The sequence below is a fragment of the Brachypodium distachyon genome, chromosome 5 (assembly GCF_000005505.3).
Source record: "Brachypodium distachyon strain Bd21 chromosome 5, Brachypodium_distachyon_v3.0, whole genome shotgun sequence".
NCBI classification, from domain to species: domain Eukaryota; kingdom Viridiplantae; phylum Streptophyta; class Magnoliopsida; order Poales; family Poaceae; genus Brachypodium; species Brachypodium distachyon.
Genome location: NC_016135.3, coordinates 18,127,569 through 18,148,131, shown reverse-complemented (window position 1 = coordinate 18,148,131; position 20,563 = coordinate 18,127,569). Strand labels below are relative to the sequence as shown.

Sequence of the window (20,563 nt, the reverse complement as noted above, 5' to 3'; positions counted from 1 at the left end):
CTTACCAAATACCAACATAGACATAAATATGTCGTTGAAAGACTTGAAAGAACATGGGAAAAAATTCTGTCGACGACGCCAAGAAGATAGGACAATATGCACGGATAAGTTGCACACCCAAAACGGAAGATGTTACTTTTTCCAAAACAAGTTTTCCTAGGTATATTGAAACCATCAATGTACATTGAGGCCATCGAATTTATGGTCAGCATACTTTTACCCTAGTTAATTACAACAAAACAAAACAGTGCATATTGAAACCGTCTATTTCGTGAAAAAATGACATGAGGGGGGGATGTACGGACCAAAATCCATTGAAGTCGACATGGATTTTGGTCCGTCTTAACTATATAAGAAAATTAAATTGACAAATAAAACCATAAAGTTGATGTAAAGCCTAGAAGTTTTATTGAAGAATATTTTTTAGGATATAATGTCAGTTTCATATGGGCCTTGTCTTTAAAGTTGAGAGAGAGAGGGGGGGAATCATGGCCATGTATTTGGGCCTCAGATGGGCTTGCCTGGCAGCTAAGCTCAACAGAAGGAGCCTGTTTAGCAGAGAGCACATGGTCGGGGTCTGCGGGCCTCGATGCTTCCCCGGCAGTATTCATGGGAAAGAAGCTTGGTGCCTTTCCCCCTCAAAAAAAAAAAAAAGACAAGAAGAAGAAGCTTCGCAGGTAAGCTAACGGGGAGAGACGCTCACACGGGTCCCACGGAAGCATGGTGTCCTTCTCCAACGGCCGGCCACCCCTCTTGGCTGTCTCTTTGTCCGTTTCGCCTTTTTTTTTTCAAACTAGCCGTTGAAGCTCCGCTCCCCTTCGTCTCCCCCTCTCTTCCTCAAACGGTCGGATTCCTCCTCCACCCATTTATACTCCGCTGCTTCTCCCCCACAATCTCCACAACACCTCACTCTCACTCCTCCTCGACTCCCTAATTCGCAAGCCTCTCCGCTCGCTCGCTCTCCGCGCTCAATCGCCGCCGCCAGCAGCAGCAGCAAATGGGCCTCTCGGTGATCGCACCGCCGGCGGGTGACTCGGCGTCTCCGGCGCACCGCCGCGCGCGCCGCGCATTCCTGGTGTCCAACTACATGATCCTGGGCGCGGCGTCCGGCTGCGGCTTCCTCACGCTCTCCCTCCGCCTGGTGCCCTCCGTGGACGGCTTCCTCCTCATCCTCCTCCACGCGATCACCGTGGCGGCCGCCGTGGCCGGGTGCGCCGTCATCGCGGCGCCCGACCCGCCGCGGGGCCGCGTCTACACCGCGCACATGTCCGGCACCGTCGTCGTCTCCATCCTCCAGGGCGCCGCCGCCGTGCTCGCCTTCTCCCGCACCTCCGAGTTCCTCGCCGACGGGCTCAAGTCCTACGTCCGCGAGGAGGACGGCGCGGTCATCCTGCGGATGGTGGGCGGCCTCGGCATCGCCATCTTCTGCCTCGAGTGGGTCGCGCTCGCGCTCGCCTTCGTGCTCAGGTACTACGCCTACGTCGATAGGGAGTGCGCCGGCAACCCCATGCGCCGCAGCGCCAAGGTCGGCGGCGAGGACGGCACCGGCAACTGGCCGTGGCTTTTCCAGGCCTGATCCGCGTTAGACCGTTTCTGGAATGAAGATTACTGAGAACCTATAGTTCTTGGGAGAGAAATTAGTAGTATCTGATTCTGCTTTTACCTATGTTGTGGGGACGGGATTATTCGTTCATTGGTTTGTGTTGTGTTGTAATGCAACTGTTGTGCTCTATATATCAAATGAAATTCCAGTTCATTCGCCTCCATTCTGGATGAATTTTTTATATCAGTGAGTATGATTAATGCCGATTTCCTTTTGGGATTTCTTAGCTTCTGGGATTCGCGCATATCAGCTCCCGGAAGTTGTTCTGAACTTTGCTGCCTATCTGTAATCTCAGTACTGACGCCTAGCAGTAGCCGCTCGCTCGTTTCGTGTCTTCTGAGTTCACACCCAATTAAGAACTTGCAAACACAGGCGAACCGTCCAGCTCCAGCGGTCCACCCTAATGGGAGAAGTTCAACAAGTTGCACTCAGTAACAAAATTGGCCATAACGTCTGGATAGTCTAGTGACACTCGACACAGACAAAGCAATTAACAGCAACCATACAAGGAAAGACAGAAGATGAAGGCTTTTTTCACCGGTCAAACCAAATAACCTGTTGCAGTCAGTAACAAATTTGGCCATGAATTGACAATACAAACTTTGAATTAACGTTTGGATAGTCGAATGACCACAATCGACACAGACAAGGCAATTAACAGCAACCATAAAAGGAAAGAAAAAAATGAAGGCTTTTTCCACCAATCAAACCAAGTAAGTATTCAACACACTCAGCACATTCAGTTCTCACCTTTTTTTTGTGTGTGTGGATAAGTACGATGATGGTTATATTGCACATGAGTTTTGCTGAAAGAAACCAACCTTAAGAGAAGAAAATACAGCAAAGCACCCACGGTTCGTCTGTATCTTCTTTCGCCAATCAGGAGGCCATCAGGCGTAATAATACCGTTTGAGACACCGTTTTACAAAAAGTTTTGAGACGCCGTTTTATGAAGAGCTCTTCATTAGACTTCGTACACTTCCTCCGTCCGGAAATAAGTGACTTGAATTTGCATAGAATCACTTATTTTCGGCAGAGAGAGTACTATTTTAGAAGGAGACACCTTTGGGTACAACATGTAAAAAAAATGGGTTTGCTACTTGGTCTTTCAAGAAATTGTTCATGTATTTTTAGGTTGACCAAATTGGATATCGTAAGTCATAGAATTGCACAAAAACAGTTGTGCAGTTGCCTAGTTCCATATTAAGTTTTGTGATGTGCGATTCTCCTGTTGCACATTTTTGCTCAAAGTGGTACACTATTTCTAAGACCTCCAACTACCAAATCTGGTTAGATAAAAGTTTTAATTTTAGGGCTGTTGAAACATCATATGCGGATTGTTTTGCAAAAAATACCTTGGAGACATGCTTACCCAAAAGGCCAAATGAAACCAAGAAGATTAAGGGCGTGTACAATGGGATGACGTTAGCCTTTTCTTAACACTCGGATATAAGATAATTGCTGATGTGGAAGAGAGAGGAGGAAAAGGCAAATTACTCATTGTACTAGATTTCACCATTTCTTAATATTTACAGTATTTGATAAGTTTTATTTATGTAGACATAAATTATAAGATATGACACTAAAAGATGACCTATTGTACAACATGTTTTGTTGTCTTATCTAAATATCTAAAAGAAGTTTGCCTCGAGCAATATAGCTCTGAAAGCCTGACAAGATTAATTTCGGTTAAATGCTTGTTCGGAGTCTGGACCAAAATTCCGATTGACATTGACTCCAGACTCCCCATACGCGGTTTCCCTCTGGCAGAATTAATCCCGTCCAGGCCACACGTCTGGCGTCTCTGTCGCGCACATCGCATGGCGCCAAAGCGCCATTCCCTTTGCCAGCCGTCGCAAGCTTAATAACCTGATGTAAACCACGAGCTTAGTCCAGCCGGTACTGGAGAGCACGATCGGTCTGCCTTTGGATTAGCAAACGGTGCGTGGACTCGTGGCGCCATCAAGCATTTATAGAGCCTCCAAGTGGCGCGCATATTCAAATCATTCCATTTGTTCATTAATCTTCCATACGTCTTGCGAAAGTCACCTAAACACACCAAAGCCACCAGCAGATTATACTGCCGTGAAAGCCCATAATGACTCTCTTTTTTCGGCTGCAGCTTCTCCAAAAATCAACTTTGGCTGAATTTTTGAGGGAAGCAACTACTACTCCACGGGAGGAGGCAGCAAAGCATTGAACGCGGAGTAGTAAACACAAGAATGAAGTATAAGAAAATTCCAATTTCTGTTCTTGCTTGCACGCATGAAAGGGGATCCTGTGAGAGGCCGTCGGGCAAGGAGATGCCAGATCCAGACCACTTCAGACGTTGGATGGAGATTGCGGGTTGGTACGTGCGCCACCCGCATGGATCTCTCTCACCCGCATGGATCTCTCTCATGGCGGCTGGCGTCAGGGGCGAGTTCGTCGAGGCTTGTTCACCCTCCATCTGGTTCCTCTTGGCAGAGCTTCACGAGAGGAGGGCGAGGGCCACGAGCGCAGGCAACGGAGCTTCATAGGAGGAGGCGTGGAAGGCTGCGGGGCGTTGCGGGCGGAACCGGAGGCGAGGGCTACGGCGCAGCGGCGGCTGCGGAACCCTAGCGGGAGACGAGCTCCTGGACGACTTGACGCAGGGTGACGTCTGCGGGGTAGATGGGGAAGCCCGCCCTTGATGGGGAGGAGGAGGTGGAGGGGAGGTGGGGCGGGGGAGGAGCGGCGACGACGGTGGAGGGCGACTGCGCGCGAGGGGATCGGGTCTCGGTGTGTTTTTCGTGGACTTGCGTTGGCATTCTGGCTGTAAAAACAGTTGGAAAACTTGGCGGTAGCATTCCGGCTGTAAAAACGGTTCGTCGTGGGGGCAATTTCGAAATTGATCGTGCGGAGAAGCCTCAGAAACTGCTCGAGACCGGTTTCTCGTAGGAACCCTTTTACACATGATTTGGGTTGGACCTCTAGTAGCAGCCTATGGGAAATTTTCTCCTTTTAACAGATTCAGCTGCCTGGAACCGCAGCTGGAACCGAGAAGCTGGTCCGCTGGGAGAAGCTCTGGACGATAGATTATATCGATGGGAACTTTTGCAGTTTGGGCTCATCTAGAAATAACACGATCTGACCAAACATATGGTCGGCGTTTTGTCTGGTGTGCCACTAAACTATGCCATCTCCGACCGGAATGACGGCCAATGGTGCACGGGTTCCTTTTCTTTGGGAGAAAAAATAACGAGCAACCAACCGCTCCCCTGCCCAACATTCTGCTAATGCGCAAGTGATTAGTGACAGTGGACTCCACTTGCCGATCAACTACGTCCACCCTCTAGTAGTTAGTTAACTCGCAGCTATTGACATCTAGCCAATTACAAGTCAGCCTGGCAGCCATCTCCCCTAAATGTTTTTTTTAGGGTGTGGTTGGTTGTCTTGATGAATTTCACTTGCATCGCATCAGGATCTGTAGAGGGATACAGGCTCAGAAGATGCAAAATTGAGTTGCAGACTAGTGTTTGATTGTCTTGCAAAAATAAAAGAAGAGCACATGAGGATCCTGTGTCGAGAGCCCTTGGAGCCTATGTCCGTAGAGGAAGGAGGCGGCAAGGAGGACGAAGAAGAAACGCTGCTCGTGGAGGAGGTAGGAGGCGTTGACCGGGGGTTGATCCACTCGCCGAAGAAGGCTGGGTGAGGTGGGGATGACGAGGGAGCGGGAGTGAGGAAGAAAAAGAAGAGAGATCCGTGGGGTGAATTCGCATGAAGATGTAGGTGTGGGCAAGGGCGACCTGCATAAGAGAAACGGTTAATTCGGACGTATCCCGAGTCCTGGCTCGATGGTCGTCCAATTTTGCGCTTCGGATGCATCCTCTAGTTACGATTCAAGAAATCAAACATGCCTCAGCTTGTATCTTAGAGTGCTAGTGAGATGTGACCCAACAAACCAAACACGTCATTAGAGTTTAGAGTAAACAATAGCCCCGAAGAAAAAACAAGCTGACATGTGACACATACCAACAAAATAAAGAGGGTCAGGGTCAGAAGAAAGGTTTTATGTGAAAAAAAAACACTCACACACATAGTTATTTCCCGCATGGAAAACAAGATATAAAATTGTAATTTTGACGCCATTTTTCAACTTGAATTTTGACTTTTTCTTCGAGTCTTAACTAGGGCGATATTTTTTCTAACCATAGATACTCCTAACATATTTTGAACAACGGTTTTGCTATTGCTAAGTCACCCTTTTTTAGTTAGAGATCAATCAACATATTAGCCATCAGATCTTAATCAACGATAGCAAATGAGAGATGAGAGAATGGGATGATTTTCAAATCTTAATCCAACAGATTTAAAACTTCGAATGATATTTAAAATTTATTTCTTAAAAAACGGACGACTTACAGGCAACACCTTGGAACAATTACTCCATCGTGTAACACCATCAACGACGTAAGCAACGGCGGAAAATTAAAAATTCACAACGGACCGGATCGGAGCAGGTAGCGACCACTACCGAGAGCGCAACGCAACCAGCGAGCGGAAGCAATCATGCAGCAGCAGAGCAAAGCAAGCGGAGCGAGCGGCAGCGCAAAAGGTAGCGTCCTATCAATAGCGGCCACTGTTGACTATAGTTCCTCTCTAGCCATGCGGGCAGCAGCAGCCAGCAGAGATAAGCAAGCTCGTGTATAAATATCTCTCCTCCCAGTCGCCAGCCAACCAGCCACCTTCCCGCGCCGGCAGCCGCCTCTTCTTCCCAGCACGCCCGCCCGAGCAAAGCAACTGACCCCTCTCTTTCCCGCGCCGTTCGTCAGATGGACTACTCGGGCTCCAGCTCCAGCTCCAAGGAGCCGTCTCCCACAGGGTAATCAATCCTTCACCGCGGCTCGGCTTTGTTGGTGGGCATTATTGCTTGGTTCTGTGGTGACGGCTGACGAGGGTCCTGGTGCCTCGTGCAGGGCGTGGTGGTCAAAGGAGACGGTGGCCGTGGTGACGGGCGCGAACCGGGGCATTGGGCTGGCGCTGGCGGCGCGGCTGGCGGAGCAGGGGCTCACGGTGGTGCTGACGGCGCGGGACGGCGTCCGCGGGGAGGCCGCCGCCGCGCCGCTCCGCGACCGGGGGCTCCCCGTCGTCTTCCGCCGCCTCGACGTCTCCGACGCCGCCTCCGTCGCCGGCTTCGCCGGCTGGCTCCGCAACGCCGTCGGCGGGCTCGACATCCTGGTAACAAAACAACTCGTCGCTCTCCTCTAGCTCCTTAGCTGCTCCGCCCGCCGGGATAGGATAGGTCTCTGTCTCACTGTCTGTCTGTCTGTCTTCATCTTTTTTCCGAAAGTCAAATCTCTGGAGCGCCACGCGAAACGGAATTGAATCTTCTTTCCGCCTTTTCTTTAGAACCGTGGATCAGACACGGATATCCACGATTCCACGCACCCATGCGCATCGTGAATTCGTGATCCGTAGCTCTAGGAGTGCGTCTCGCTTTGCGTAGGAGGAGGATCACTTTGATCCGTCCCGTTTTCACACTGCATTATTGCCCCGTCTCGTAGGCAGCCGCAGACTCGCAGGGGCAGTCACCACCGGCCACGGCCCAGCCCCACAGCTTAGCGCAGCTAGCGACCAACGGAATAAAAACGTCATGTCGCATCCGTGCAAACCCAAAGCCGGGGCCGCAGGGAGAGGCAGCCTCAACCCAAACCCCAAGTTTAATTGCAGCCGCCGGACGGCGAGCCGGCAAAACCCGGTCCGCGCGAGCTCTGCTGCGTCACAGTGACGTGTCGACAGTGCCGTGGAAATGGATTAATGGAATATGCAGATGGTCGGTACAGTACACACCTGGACCTAGTTTGTTTCCGGTCTTTGCTTGCGTCTGGTGACCAACCCGAGCACTCAACTAGCAAAGACTTTGCTTTGCTTTACCAGGTCCCGTCACTACTGCACCTATTCAGGTTAATTCCAATTTCCAATCTGCAACACCGCGTTGACCAGGAGATGGTAACGTGCTTGATCAACCATTCCTTTTTACTCTTTCCGTTTCATAATTCTTGTCTTAAATTTATCCTAAAATGGATGTATCTAGCGTCTAGATACATGTAATATTTCGACAAGAATTATGAAACGGAGCATAATTTATTAACAGACTGTTCTGTACTCAAATCCTTTCGTTGCTTAGCTAGATATTCCGGTTTAGCAATACGCTCTGTAGCACCCTGGTCTCGAGGTCTTGTTTGGTAGCAGGGGAAGGAAAAACCAGGGTTTTACATCCACAAGACGGATTTTTGGGAGCAGACGGGATCCCCTCATTTGTATTGTGCATGATACCAGGATACAAGAGGGATTCACAGAATTGACTCATGTACAAACTGCTATCAGGCCAACCCTATTTTTTTTTTGACAGCATCAGTAACTTTGATTGTGCTACCGGCATACGCCAAATGGTGGCCTACACCTGAATATTCGATGATAACACTGTCCACTGGTCCACCCTAGCTGCGTTAGGGCTTCCAAGTTGCTTAATCATGATTTTATCTTATCGACATCCGTATGCTTGTTGGTCCATTTGTGTCATCAAGTCAACAGCTAGCTGTTGTCAAAAGCTTTTAGAAAGTATCTCTTGATACTTGTGAACTTGCGAGTGAAAGCTACACTCACTAGTGTTTTTTCCAGTACCACATACACCACACCGGCCAGCACTCACTAGTGTTTTTTCCAGTTCCAGCACTCACATTGAAGGCTCCAAGAAAAAGGAAGCTGTTTACTAGCTTGCCGAAGCCTCTTAAAGAGCTTCAGTCTGATTTAAGAAGATGATATGGCCTTTCTGTGACGCTGAAATTGAGTTGCTTTCTTATTGATGCAGGTGAACAATGCTGCCGTGTCATTCAATGAGATCGACACCAACTCGGTGGAGCACGCTGAGACGGTCCTTAGGACAAACTTCTATGGGGCCAAGTTGCTGACTGAAGCACTCCTGCCTCTTTTCCGGCGATCGCCAGCCACCAGCCGGATCCTGAACATCAGCTCACAGCTTGGCCTTCTCAATGTAAGTGCCCATATGACTCATTTTGTTCAAATCAGGTAGTATTGCAAGTTAGCAACACCACTGGTCACACTGCAACATAGTATGTGGCGTATCAAACACCACGGTCTGTTTTTACTAAGGTTTTGTTGGCGTGCTACTATTGTTGGATCAAATCTAGCAAGTAACTTGACTAGTCAGTGAGACACACAGCTAGCTAAAAGTTGTGAACTATCAAGTGTGAATGCACGAGGCTAGCCATAGAGATAAGATATAATTTTCAAAGTCCCTATCTTAAATCATATCACATCAGCAGGGTGCTACCTAATACATTGTCCCGGTCCATTCATGCTCCATAGCGAGGTCTTTTATTTCTTTTTCGTTGACAGAGCAAAAGGGAAGATGCTACCTTTTCTTTCCACGAAACTCCAAATTTGATTTAATTCTCCTATTTAAAGAACCCCAACTGTACCTGCATTCCATTCAATAATTGAGAGCGGTTGGTGTTAAATCCTGCCCACTAGCTATATTTTGAGTAAGAACTAGTAAAAAATGAATCAAAAGGATCCACCGTCCGTTCTTCAGCCCCTACTTAAGCATGTAGACATGCATGGATGTAGAGCAAAACGTGCTAGTTGAGTAGTAGTTGATATAATTGTGTAAAAGGTACCACACGAACAATAGGTCAATCGGTGGAAAAGGCCTGGGACATCTGAAAGTGGTGGGAGATACACATTTCAGAAACAAAGTGAGTGAGGTCTCTCATGTGCTTGGTATACCCAGATTACTAATAGAGATGCAAGGTTGCTTCTAACAGTAATAGGGGCGTCAGCAACTCAACTAGTGCAAAGGCATTATTGCACACAACTGAATAAAGGCGCAAGCTTTACACACGATGACTGGCCTCACTACGTACCGTGAAAGGAAACTGCTGGGCACATGATCTAGTGCGCCCACTGCATGCTCGTAGTTATCTCATGCCTTGCCGCCGTCCAAGGAAAATCTTGGCCCAGTCCAGAATTATCTCTGCCTGAACAGCTGTACTCATTTGATTAAATTCCTTGCTGAAATCATGGGTACAGAAAACTCTACACATGCATTGCGAAGAAGCGAAACTTATATTGCGACGTGTATATGTGGGATTGTATGCAGAAGGTGAGCAACCCGTCGCTGATGAGGCTGCTCCAGGACGAGGAGACGCTGACGGAGGCCAAGATCGAGGGCATGGTGTCGCAGTTCCTGGCGCAGGTCAAGGACGGGACGTGGGCGGAGCACGGGTGGCCCAAGGTGTGGACGGACTACTCGGTGTCCAAGCTGGCCCTCAACGCCTACACGCGGGTCCTGGCTCGGCGCCTCCGGGAGCGCGGGGAGCGCGTGAGCGCCAACTGCTTCTGCCCCGGGTTCACGCGCACCGACATGACCAAGGGTTGGGGCAAGCGCACCGCCGAGGAGGTGGCCGACGTCGGGGCCAGGCTCGCGCTGCTCCCGCCGGGCGAGCTCCCCACCGGCACCTTCTTCAAGTGGTGCACCCCGCAGCTCTACTCCAAGCTGTGACGCGACCAAACAACCGGGGACTGATTCCGGTTTCTAACGATGTATCTCGTGCGTGCGTGATCTGGCGAGGGTCTGTCGTCCACTCGTCCGTGACGGAGTAAATATTGTGCATCTTCGGTTTAGCCCCTCGTTGTTGTTAGTTTGCTATTCCTACCTGCAGATAAAGTTGCATCCATTATAGTCAACCCTCCCGACCATGGGACCGAAGCATAAAATGGGAGTTCTCGCTCCCGGCCGTTCTCCATGCCGTCCTTGCTTCTCCGACGAGAGATCACCGCCGGCGAGCTGGACGGCGCGTCGGCTGACGTTCGCCTCCCCTCTCGAGGAGCGTGTCCTTGCTACACCCCAACGGGCGGAGTCGCTTACCCCTGGGGGCGCCCACTGCAGGAGTCACATCTCCCGGTCGCACACATGACGCACCAACCACATGGTATCCAGGAGTGTCCACCGAGGCTGAGCAGCGGGTCCCGCCATGGCGTGGGGAGGACGAGGTTTTAGAGGAGCACTTCGGCCAGCTGTGGGCAATACCTCTCCTCCGCGGGCTAGGGTTTCTAGGCCCGCCCACCACCCATCTCTCGTCTGGATCCGGAGGGATTTGGTGGCGACGAAGAGATTTCTGGCCAGCGATTGTTATCCAGCTCGTTCCACTCATCATCCGCTTCCAATCCCCAAGATCTTCAGCTTCTCCAGAGATTTTTGGAGCCTTAACCGAAGCCGTGACACTTACATGTGTTGGAGTTTGTTGTTTAGAGTTTTTTCATCATGTTCATTTATTTGTGTCGTTCAGGTAGCAAGCCGTGGCAGCGCACACGCAGAGATGTGTTCAGATGTGTGCATGCAAACTAAGTGAGTTTAGTACTTTAGTTAGTTGAATTAGCTAGTCCAGTGAAGAATGGATGCATGTGTGGGCATCGATAGGATAAGTAGCATGCAGATAGGTGTGCTGTTGCTGACCGAGTTGCATGGCCGTTAGAGTGACCGAGTAATCAGCAAGTTGAGGAGGACTCTGGCTGAATCGTGTGGCTGTATCCAACGTGATTATTCGTGGCTTTCTAACTACCGGCTAGTGGAGAGCAATTAGCGGATCAGGGCAGTAGTGTGTGCGTGTGTTTTCCTCTCTACTTAAGACTTGTAATCAGCTGAGTTTACAAGTGAACAAGAGAAAAAAAAACACGAGGTGTGTGGGTGCCAAAGCCTCTTGAGTTCATTGTGTTTGTGTGTCTTGGGCCATAGATAACAACATGGAGGCGGTGAAGAAGGCGTCGACGGCTGGTGCGGGTATGGTGGCACGAATCGTGGTGGGCGTCCTCCTCAGCAAGCTGGGGAGCATCGCTCCCAGCAACAGCAGGGCCAGGCTCAGGCCCCTCTGTGCGCTCAAAATCCACCTCCCCACGCACAAGCTCAGGCTCCTCCCGCAGTGGCGGCTCCTACTGCGGCCCAGCAGCGGGTGGATGAGGAGCATCCTCTCGGTACAGAGATCTGATTTGATTCAACCGCGGTCTCCCGGGGAACTACATCAATATCTGTGACAAGCGTAGGTTGTGCTTCATGTGCAATTCCTCGGGCCATCATATGGACTGTTGTAGTAAAATAAAATCCTTATATGGGCCGGGCCGTAAATCCTACGTGGCAATGACTAAGTCAACATTTCGCAAACACAAGTCGAAACGCCTACGTGGCACGGTCAATCCCACGTGGCAAAGGAAGACTAATCAACGAGTCAAGCCTCTCATGCCATGGTCAAAGGGTCAAATGAGTTAGAGTGGGGGGCAAGAAAGGTGTGAGGAGGGGGCCCTTAGTCCATGGTGGACCATGGACCAAGCCCCTCTTTTCCCCCATGGTGCACACAAAAGTTATGGACCAAAGGAGTTACTTTTACCACTTTGCCCCCACTTTTCTTTCTCCCTCAAGGGTAGCCATGGTCTTTTGTCATGGACCCCTAGGCTATAAATACCCCCCCATGGGGGCATGTATCATTCACTCTCAACATGAATAAACTCAAGGGGAGAGGGCTAGAGCCTCTTGCAAAGAGCTCTAGTTTCGAGATCCGAGAAGACGCGTTCGGCCCGGACTCGAGGGAGAAGGGGTTGGGTTAGAGTTCCGAGGGTAGCTTAACCTCGATACTTGGAAAGACGCGTTCGGTCCAAGTACGAGGTGGCCCCGACGAACCTCTCGCCGAAAGGTGTCTTGGGAAGATCCGCTCGGCCCAAGCCCTAGGCTAACAACCCCCTCGAAGCCTTTTCTAACATAGGATTAAGTCGTACCCACAGGGTCGACCGAACCTATTAAAAAAATATCAACGTGTCAGTTTGTCCAAGTGTACGGGGACCTTCGCTATAAGGCCGGCGTACACGCCCCAACTTTATCCCCGTACTTGTGCTATCGAGCATTGGCACCCCTTACTCGAACTGTTGTCAAGAACAACAACAGTGGTGCCGACCGTGGAGAACCCTCGCCGCAATTGAAGATCTAATGGCCCCGACGAAGCCTACTTCATCGGGTCCCCAACTTGCCGTGAAGTCTACACGGTTGCAAACGAAGAAAGCAAGTGCCTCGGGAGCTCCCGAGGAAGAAGGAAACATCACCAATCCGGACGCCGCCGCAAGCATGGTCGCCACGATGGAAGTCGCGGTCGCCCCTCCGCTACCGGCCGTTCCGGAAGGAACCGAGGTGCTCGAAACCATCGTAGGCGGTCCCTCGACCCCCACCAACGTAGTGGCAAGGATCGGCGAGCTGCCTACGGTTGCCGCCCCCGCAAGGGATACGGAACTCAGCATGCCTCGCTCGATGGGCTTCGCGCCACCTTCCCAACGACCGGTGGTAACCCTGTCCTCGGAACCTACAAGAGGAAACAATGTGGCGTCGGGAGGATCCGCGCCAGAAAACTAAGGAGTCCCTGCCTACGACTCCTCCAACCCGGGATTACCTCCACTAGCGCTCGCCGCGATCGCCCAAGGAGCTCCTTGGTATCATCCTTATTGGGGCTTCCGCCGCAAGGAGCTCTCCAAATCGCACACCCTCAACATCAACCTCGCTTTACGATGGCCCCGCAAGCGCCCCTTGCTCCCCCCGCCAGGATCGAACAAGGTGGCCTCCAGGTACCACCTCAAGCTGCGCCTCGCGGAGAACAAGACCCTAGCATGCATGAAAATGAGCAAGTGGCAGAATCCGGAGCCCGTGCTGACGGCGAAAGGAATTCCCGTCGACGCTCCGACCCTCCAAGAAAACATCGAGATCATTCTCCAAGCGACCCCTCTAGCGACGAAAGCCGACTTGCCATCCAAGGACCTCGCCATCGAAGGAACCAAAAGAATCGGCCGACTTGCAACCCACTCGCTCGGGAGATCCAAGACGCGCCTTTTCCGCCAAGGTTCAAGCTGCCCACGATACGGCTGTACGACGGGGAGTCAAATCCTCTTCAATTCTTGGATGTCTACTCCACCGCCATACGGGCCGCCGGGGGAGGTCCCGTCGAGATGTGCAACCTCTTTCCGCTCGCGCTCACCGGAATGGCGCAAACTTGGTTTTATAACATGCGGAGGAACTCCGTGCACTCATGGGAACGCCTCCAAGAGGTCTTCATCGCCAACTTTCAGGGAAACTTTAAGGAGCCCGTGCAGGCTCACGAGCTATACGCCGTGAAACAAAAGCCGGGGGAATCCCTCCGAAGCTTCTTCCATCGCTTTCCGAAGGTGCGAAGCCAAATCGCCAACCCGCCGTCGACCACCGTGATCGACGCATGCATGCAAGGTCTTCTCCAAGGAGAAGTGAATCGGGCCCTAAGTCGTAACCCACAAAAGACGACCGAAGAGCTTTATCGAATCTTGCAAGAATACGCCCGGGGCGAAGACGGGGATATCGCCAAGAAGGACGCGCCACGTGCCGCTCCTGAAGGAACTCCCTCGTCCGACAAACCTCCTGCACCCGCTTCGTCTTCCAAGAAGAAGAGGAGGTAGGGGAAAAAGGGCGCCGGTGACCAAGCCCGGAAAATCTTCGCCGTCGAAGGGCAAGCACCACCTCAAAAAACTTGGCAAGCCAAGAAGCCACCTCGTTCGACCGAGAGAGTAGCTGGAAGGTGCCTCATCCATAACTCGGCAAGCCATAGTACCGAAGAGTGCAACACGCTCATCGCAGCCCGCGAAGAGTTCCAGGCGCGAATGCAAGCCCGGCGCAAGGATGAGAAGACAGCCGAGGCTCCGCGCCCCGCCAACGTCCTTGTCGCTGACCCAGCACCCAAGGAAGACAACCTCCCATTGCAGGAACCAGCACATCACGTAGGAGTGATACTCGGGGGCTCCGCAACGGGACGAGGATCAAAGCGACAATGCAAGGAGTACGCTCGCGAAGTCAATGTCGTGGGAACCTTCACCCTGACACCACCACCTAAGTGGGCGAGCGTGCCAATTGCCTTCACTGAAGAAGACGCTAAGGGGATACGCTTCCCACATGACGACGCCCTCTTTGTGACGGCGATCGTCGCCAATTGTGAGCTCAAGAAGATTCTTGTGGACGGCGGAAGCTCCGTCGACATCCTATATCTGAGCACATTAAAGAAGCTGATGGAGCCACAGGGGGGATACAAGAACGGCTCCCTTCAGCCATCCCTTTATCCCCTCACAGGTTTCGTACCAGGAAAGTCCATTCAGCCGCTCGGACAAATTGAGCTCCTCACGACCTTCGGAGACGCCACAAATCACCGAACCGAGCTCGTACGCTTCGATGTGGTGGATATGGAGGCCTCCTTCAACGCCATCCTCGGGAGGACGACGCTAAACCGTCTTTGTGCCGCCATCCACCACAATTTCTTGTGCATGAAGATCCCAGGCCCGAAGGGCATGATAACGGTCTGCGGCGAGCAATCTTCCGACAGGAAGACACTTTACCGCCACGAGACCAAGTGCGCCAAAAAGGGAGAATCATCCAAGAGTATTAACTTGCTTTCGAGCATGGGAGCATCCGAAACCAATCCTCAGGACTACGTCCCCAAGCCTCTCCTCGAGGGAGAGCTCAAGGAAGTACGCATCTCCCAAGATTGGGGCCGACTTGCCGAGTAAACTCGAGGAAGAACTCGTCGGCCTGCTCCGGAAGAATTCCGACCTCTTCGCTTGGTCACCTTCGGAAACCCGCGTGACGTCATGGAACATCGCCTCGCCGTGAGACCCGACAAAGCTCCCGTGAAGCAGAAGCTTCGGAAACTCTCCGCCGAGCGAAGCGAAGTCATCAAACAAGAAATCGCTAAACTCTCCGACGCTGGGCTTATCCAAGAAGTTTGGCGTCCCGAGTGGCTAGCCAATCCTGTCTTGGTGAAAAAGGCCAACGGCAAGTGGCGAATGTTTGTCGACTTCACCGACCTGAACAAGGCATGCCCCAAGGACGACTACCCGCTCCCTCGGATCGACCAATTGGTCGACTCCACGGCGGGATGCGAGAGGTTGAGCTTCTTGGACGCCTATTCGGGATATCACCAAGTCCACATGGCCGAGGAAGACGAGAAAAAGACCAGCTTCATCACTCCCGTCGGCACTTTCTGCTATCGCAGAATGCTCTTTGGATTGAGGAACGCTGGCGCGACCTTCCAACGCCTCGTCAGCCTCATCCTCAAAGAACAGTTGGGGAGAAACGCCGAAGTATACGTGGATGACGCTGTCATCAAAAGTCAAATTGCAGGAACTCATCCCAAGGACCTGTAGGAAACCTTCGACAATCTCCGCAAGTACGGCGTAAAGCTCAATCCGGAGAAGTGCGCATGAAGCGATCCTCCCCCTTACTAGGGTTCGATCTCTGTGTTTACTGTGCTAGTCCCTGGATCGACTCACTACCACACACAGTTTCATGATGAAATATACAGAAACAAAGGTCAAAGTACTTTATTACATCGCATCATCCAGAATTTAAATAGTACTTACAACCTCGCATGACCTCTTGGGCTAGCATAAACAAATACTGTTTCATCATCATAAAACAATGTTTCAAAACTGCAGCGGAAAAGGGTAGAACAGAAGGGCCTCAACTACTCCAAGGTGAGAGCATGTTGGAATGTAAGCACATGACCCATGACAAAACGACGAACCTCACTCATCGTCGGATCCACCTGCAATGTTAATTGCAGCCACTACGTGGTTAATACATTTGAATGTATTGGCAAGTTCACCAGAGTTATAAAGGACCTACCAAGTACATGCAAAATTTGGCTAGGTGGAGTTTGGCTGTTTGCATAAAAGCATCATAGTTCAATCCTATCATTTTTAATCAAGTAGTTTTTAATTCTATTGGACACGGGGTAGAAAAACGCATGCTCCTATCAACCTAGGCACATTGAGTAGAAACATCAATGCTCCTACCCAGTTCAAACCATTCATTTTATTGGGAAATTGGAATGGGTGAGACATTCCTTACAGCCCCAATATCTAGTTGCTCATAATTGTCCGTAACCGGGGACACGGCTAAGTACTTAGTTTGACACTCTCGAGAGGTGGTACACTTTACCCACAAGAAATCGACGTGTTAATCCCTTGCTGTCCTCCAGGTGGAGTAGCAACGGCATCGATTACAGGAATTTTCAGAACATATTCCCCCAAACCACCTGAGGGACGCGTTCCAACCTACACTGCTACATACCGATGTCACCTGGGATCCAGGTCCATATTTCTTACGTCCATCCTGGCAGAGCCCATAATACCATGTGGTTGTACTGGAAGCTACTAAACAGGAAACTAGTCCAGTCTCTGGTTACCCCGGGTGGCATTCCTGAATTGCAACGCAGGCGCTCCCATAGAAATGGCGAGACAACTCATAGAAATGGACCCATAGAAATGGACCTGACGTCGCATACATCTCCACTTCCTCAAAGTAGCCCACCCAGGACGGTTCATTGAATTACTTGTTTTGCATACACTAGGAAAACCATATTTGTAATTCAATAGTATCACATTGTAATAATATCGCCCTCGTTTATTATCATAGCATAGCATTTTACTACTACGATGGCAATTGGTGATAAGGTCATGACAAAGGTATCCTATATTACTAGGAGAAATCATAGCATAGCATAGATACAATAATAATATTAACAATGCAACTAATAAAATCTAGTGCATAATAAAGTAATGGGTGAATGATAAAAGTGAACTTGCCTTGATAGTAGTTGGTATTGAAACACTCTTCGCAATCACACAGTTCGCTCTCCGAGAAAACTAAACAATACAAACAATGCATACATAAACACATAATACCAAAAAAAGTAAAAATATATGCCATGATGCAATGTAATACATGTGACATGAGCTTGGTTTATTTTATTTGGGTGATCTACTGATCCTAAGCATAAATAATTAAGACAATTGCATTAGGGTTTTTAAACAAAAAGCAAAAGCTAGGGTTTAATCCCTAAAATAAGGTTTTATTTGCATCAGTCAAATAAATTAATTCAAAATATTTATTTCTCTGTCCCATTGAACAGAGGATAATAAAAAAAAAATTTGGGCACTGGTTTCATTCAAAAAGGACTCCTAAATAATTAGTTATGATTTAAATGGCATTAAACCCTATTCTGCAATTTGAATGTGATTCAAAAATTCAAATTTGAAAATGGGCAGTGCCAAAAGATTCTACATTTCCTAAGGATTCCAAAAAGGTGTGGATCAATAAATTTGGCCAAATAGATTAAAAGATATGATCATTTGAAGTTACAGGCGCTTTTCTGCAAAAGTGCCTTTTAATTATTCCGGGGAATTAAAATTACATTTTCATTTTTATTTTACAGTGGCACGTGTCACGTTCTAATAGGTGCGTACCGGTTCGATTAAGTGAGTAAAATGAGATCTAATCTGAGCCGTTGGAGATGGATGGACGGTCGGGATCGATCAAGGAGCTTCGGCTCGGGTCGTCGGGGCGTTGTAGGGACAAAAACGAAGACGGCGTGCGTCATGGTGTGCGTGAGAGAGAGAGGAAGACGAAGGGGCAAACGGCGACGAGGATGGCTCACCGGAACCTCGTCGGCGAGAGAGAAAGCGGCGGCGGCGCGGGCGAACTCCAGCGAGGAATTTCTTCGGCGTGGTCGCGCGATTGACTGGGGAAGCAAGGGGGGAGAAGAGAGGGGGTCGCGGGGTTTAAATGGACGCGCTCAGGGCTGCAAAAGGAAGGACGGGAGAGGAGATTGCGGCGGAGAGCGTGCGGCGGCCAAGAAGGCAGGCGGCGCGGGGATCGCGTGCGCCTTCCTTACGAGGAAGACGAGCCTGACAGGCGGGCCCCGCCTGTCAGCGGCTCGGTGCGGGCGCGCGCGTGAACCGGGCCGGTCGGTTCGGCTTGTGCGCGCGGAACTGGGTTGGTTCGGCCCAATTTGGCCGGGCCGGTCCGGTTTTCTCTTCTTTTTTTCTTTTAGCGCTTTCTTTTTCTGTTTTTCTTATTTCTTTGATATCTTTTATTTTTGAACTCCAAATTGGTCCAAATAAAGTCCAGAAAATTTGTAAAATCATGTTTTACCATGATTCAACTTTTGGGAGTGATTTCCCTTCAAAATAAAATATATAAAAATACATTTGCTCTATAAATGCCTTTAGGGCTGTATAATTATTTAAATAAAATACTTTTTCAACTCCAAATAATTATCCAAAAATTATGGGATAGCTTATATATGCAACAAACCCTTTTTATAAATAAACCCTATTGGTTTGAAAATCCAAAGTTCAAATGGGTGTAAACCCTAGGGTTTAAATTGAAACAAAGTCTTTTAAAGCCTTTTGAGATTCAAATTTGAATTCAAATATGCAATTGTGGCATGATGGTCATGGATGCAATGCACATGTAAAAGTTTGAAATTTTGGGATGTTACAGCGCATTCGAAGTTCGAGGAGGAAAACTCCTGGGCGTCCTCATCTCTTAACGAGGGATCGAGGCTAACCCGGAGAAAATCCGGGCCATCATGGAAATGGAGCTTCCTCGCTCCGTCTAAGATGTGCAGCGCCTAGCGGGAAGAATGGTGGCCTTGGGACGATTCTTCGCCCGATCAGCCGAGAAGGGTCTTCCTTTTTTCAAAACCTTGAGAAGCCTCGACAACTTTGAGTGGACCGACGAAGCTCAGAGGGCTTCGAAGAACTCAAGACCTATTTGTCGACCCCTCCGCTTCTCACGAGCCCAAAGCAGGGGGAGCCCTTGCTCCTGTACCTTGCCGCGACCTCGGTCGCCGTGAGCGCAGCACTCGTGAAGGAGGAAGACGGGTCACAACGCCCGGTATATTACGTGAGCGAAGCCTTGGGAGGAGCGAAGGGTCGATACACCCAGATCGAGAAGATCGCTTACGCCCTCCTCATGGCCTCTCGAAAACTCGGTCATTACTTCATGGGCCATACCATCATGGTGCCAACCACCTTCGCACTCAAGGAAGTTTTCGGCAATAAGGAAGCCACCGGAAGAATCGCCAAATGGGCAACGGAATTGGCCCCTTTCTCGCTAGAGCTCACGGCGAGAACGGCCATAAAATCCCAAGTCCTGGCTGACTTTGTGGCCGAGTGGCATGCTCCACTAGCCCCACCCGAAGAAATCACATCCAAAACCAAGCCCCCCGAAGCACATTGGATAATGACGTTCGATGGCTCCAAGCGCCTCGACGGCGGCGGGGTCGGAGTCATACTCATCAGCCCCGAAGGAAAAATCCTGGAGTACGCCGCCCACCTGGACTTCAACGCCACCAACAATATGGCGGAGTATGAGGCGCTACTTCTCGGACTTCGACTGGCCAAGGTCATGGGAGTCTGACGCCTTCTCATCCAAGGAGACTCCCAACTGGTGATAAAGCAAATGGACAAGTCATATCAATGCCTTGATGAAAGGATGAAGAAATATATCGAAAAAGTTCGCAAGATGGAACGGAATTTCCTGGGTATGGAGGCGCGACGCATTCCCCGAGGAGAAAATCACCTGGCCGACAGGTTAGCCCGAACGGCCGGTTCCAAAGAACCGTTGCCACCCGGCACATTCTTCAAAGTGATTCGCACCCCATCCATAAAGGAAGAAGCCGACGCCTTTGACGAAGCTTCAAAGACCAGCATGGTCATCAACGCTCCACCCTCTTGGATGACACCGATTATCCGTTCCTTGACAGGCGAGGTGGATGAAGAAGCAGAAGGCCCGAGCGGTAAAACTCGGCTCGCAAAAGCCAAGATGTACGTCCTCCTCGACGGCATCCTATACAAGAAAGAGGCGGCCTCATTGCTTAAGTGCATCACTCCTGACCGGGGAGTCGAGCTCCTCCTGGAAATCCATTCAGGAATATGCGGCCACCATCTCGCGCCAAGAGCCACTGCGGCGAAAGCCTTACGACAGGGATTCTATTGGCCCACCATGGTGCAAGATGCAATCACCATATTGCGGAAATGCGAAGCTTGCCAGAAAATGGCTAAGTCAATCCATGCGCCCGT

General features: G+C 50.3%; 2 protein-coding genes and 1 non-coding gene across 3 annotated transcripts; all 3 read left to right on the top strand.

The window, feature by feature from the left end:
- The first annotated feature begins 882 nt into the window (after positions 1 to 882).
- On the top strand, positions 883 to 1,766 carry LOC100844835. The gene has a single exon (XM_003580013.4). It carries the CDS (start codon positions 998 to 1,000, stop codon positions 1,574 to 1,576), a length of 579 nt encoding a protein of 192 aa, XP_003580061.1. The 5' UTR covers positions 883 to 997; the 3' UTR covers positions 1,577 to 1,766.
- Positions 1,767 to 4,451: 2,685 nt separating this feature from the next.
- On the top strand, positions 4,452 to 4,563 carry MIR7720 (microRNA MIR7720). The gene has a single exon (NR_127001.1). It is a non-coding gene; the product is annotated as a microRNA MIR7720 (primary transcript).
- A 1,608-nt stretch (positions 4,564 to 6,171) lies between these two features.
- LOC100844524 ((+)-neomenthol dehydrogenase) lies at positions 6,172 to 11,337 on the top strand. The gene is made up of 4 exons (XM_003580012.4): positions 6,172 to 6,446; positions 6,541 to 6,802; positions 8,436 to 8,618; positions 9,747 to 11,337. The coding sequence occupies exons 1-4, from the start codon at positions 6,397 to 6,399 to the stop codon at positions 10,146 to 10,148; spliced, it is 897 nt and encodes a 298-aa protein (XP_003580060.1). The 5' UTR covers positions 6,172 to 6,396; the 3' UTR covers positions 10,149 to 11,337.
- The last annotated feature ends 9,226 nt before the right edge of the window (positions 11,338 to 20,563 follow it).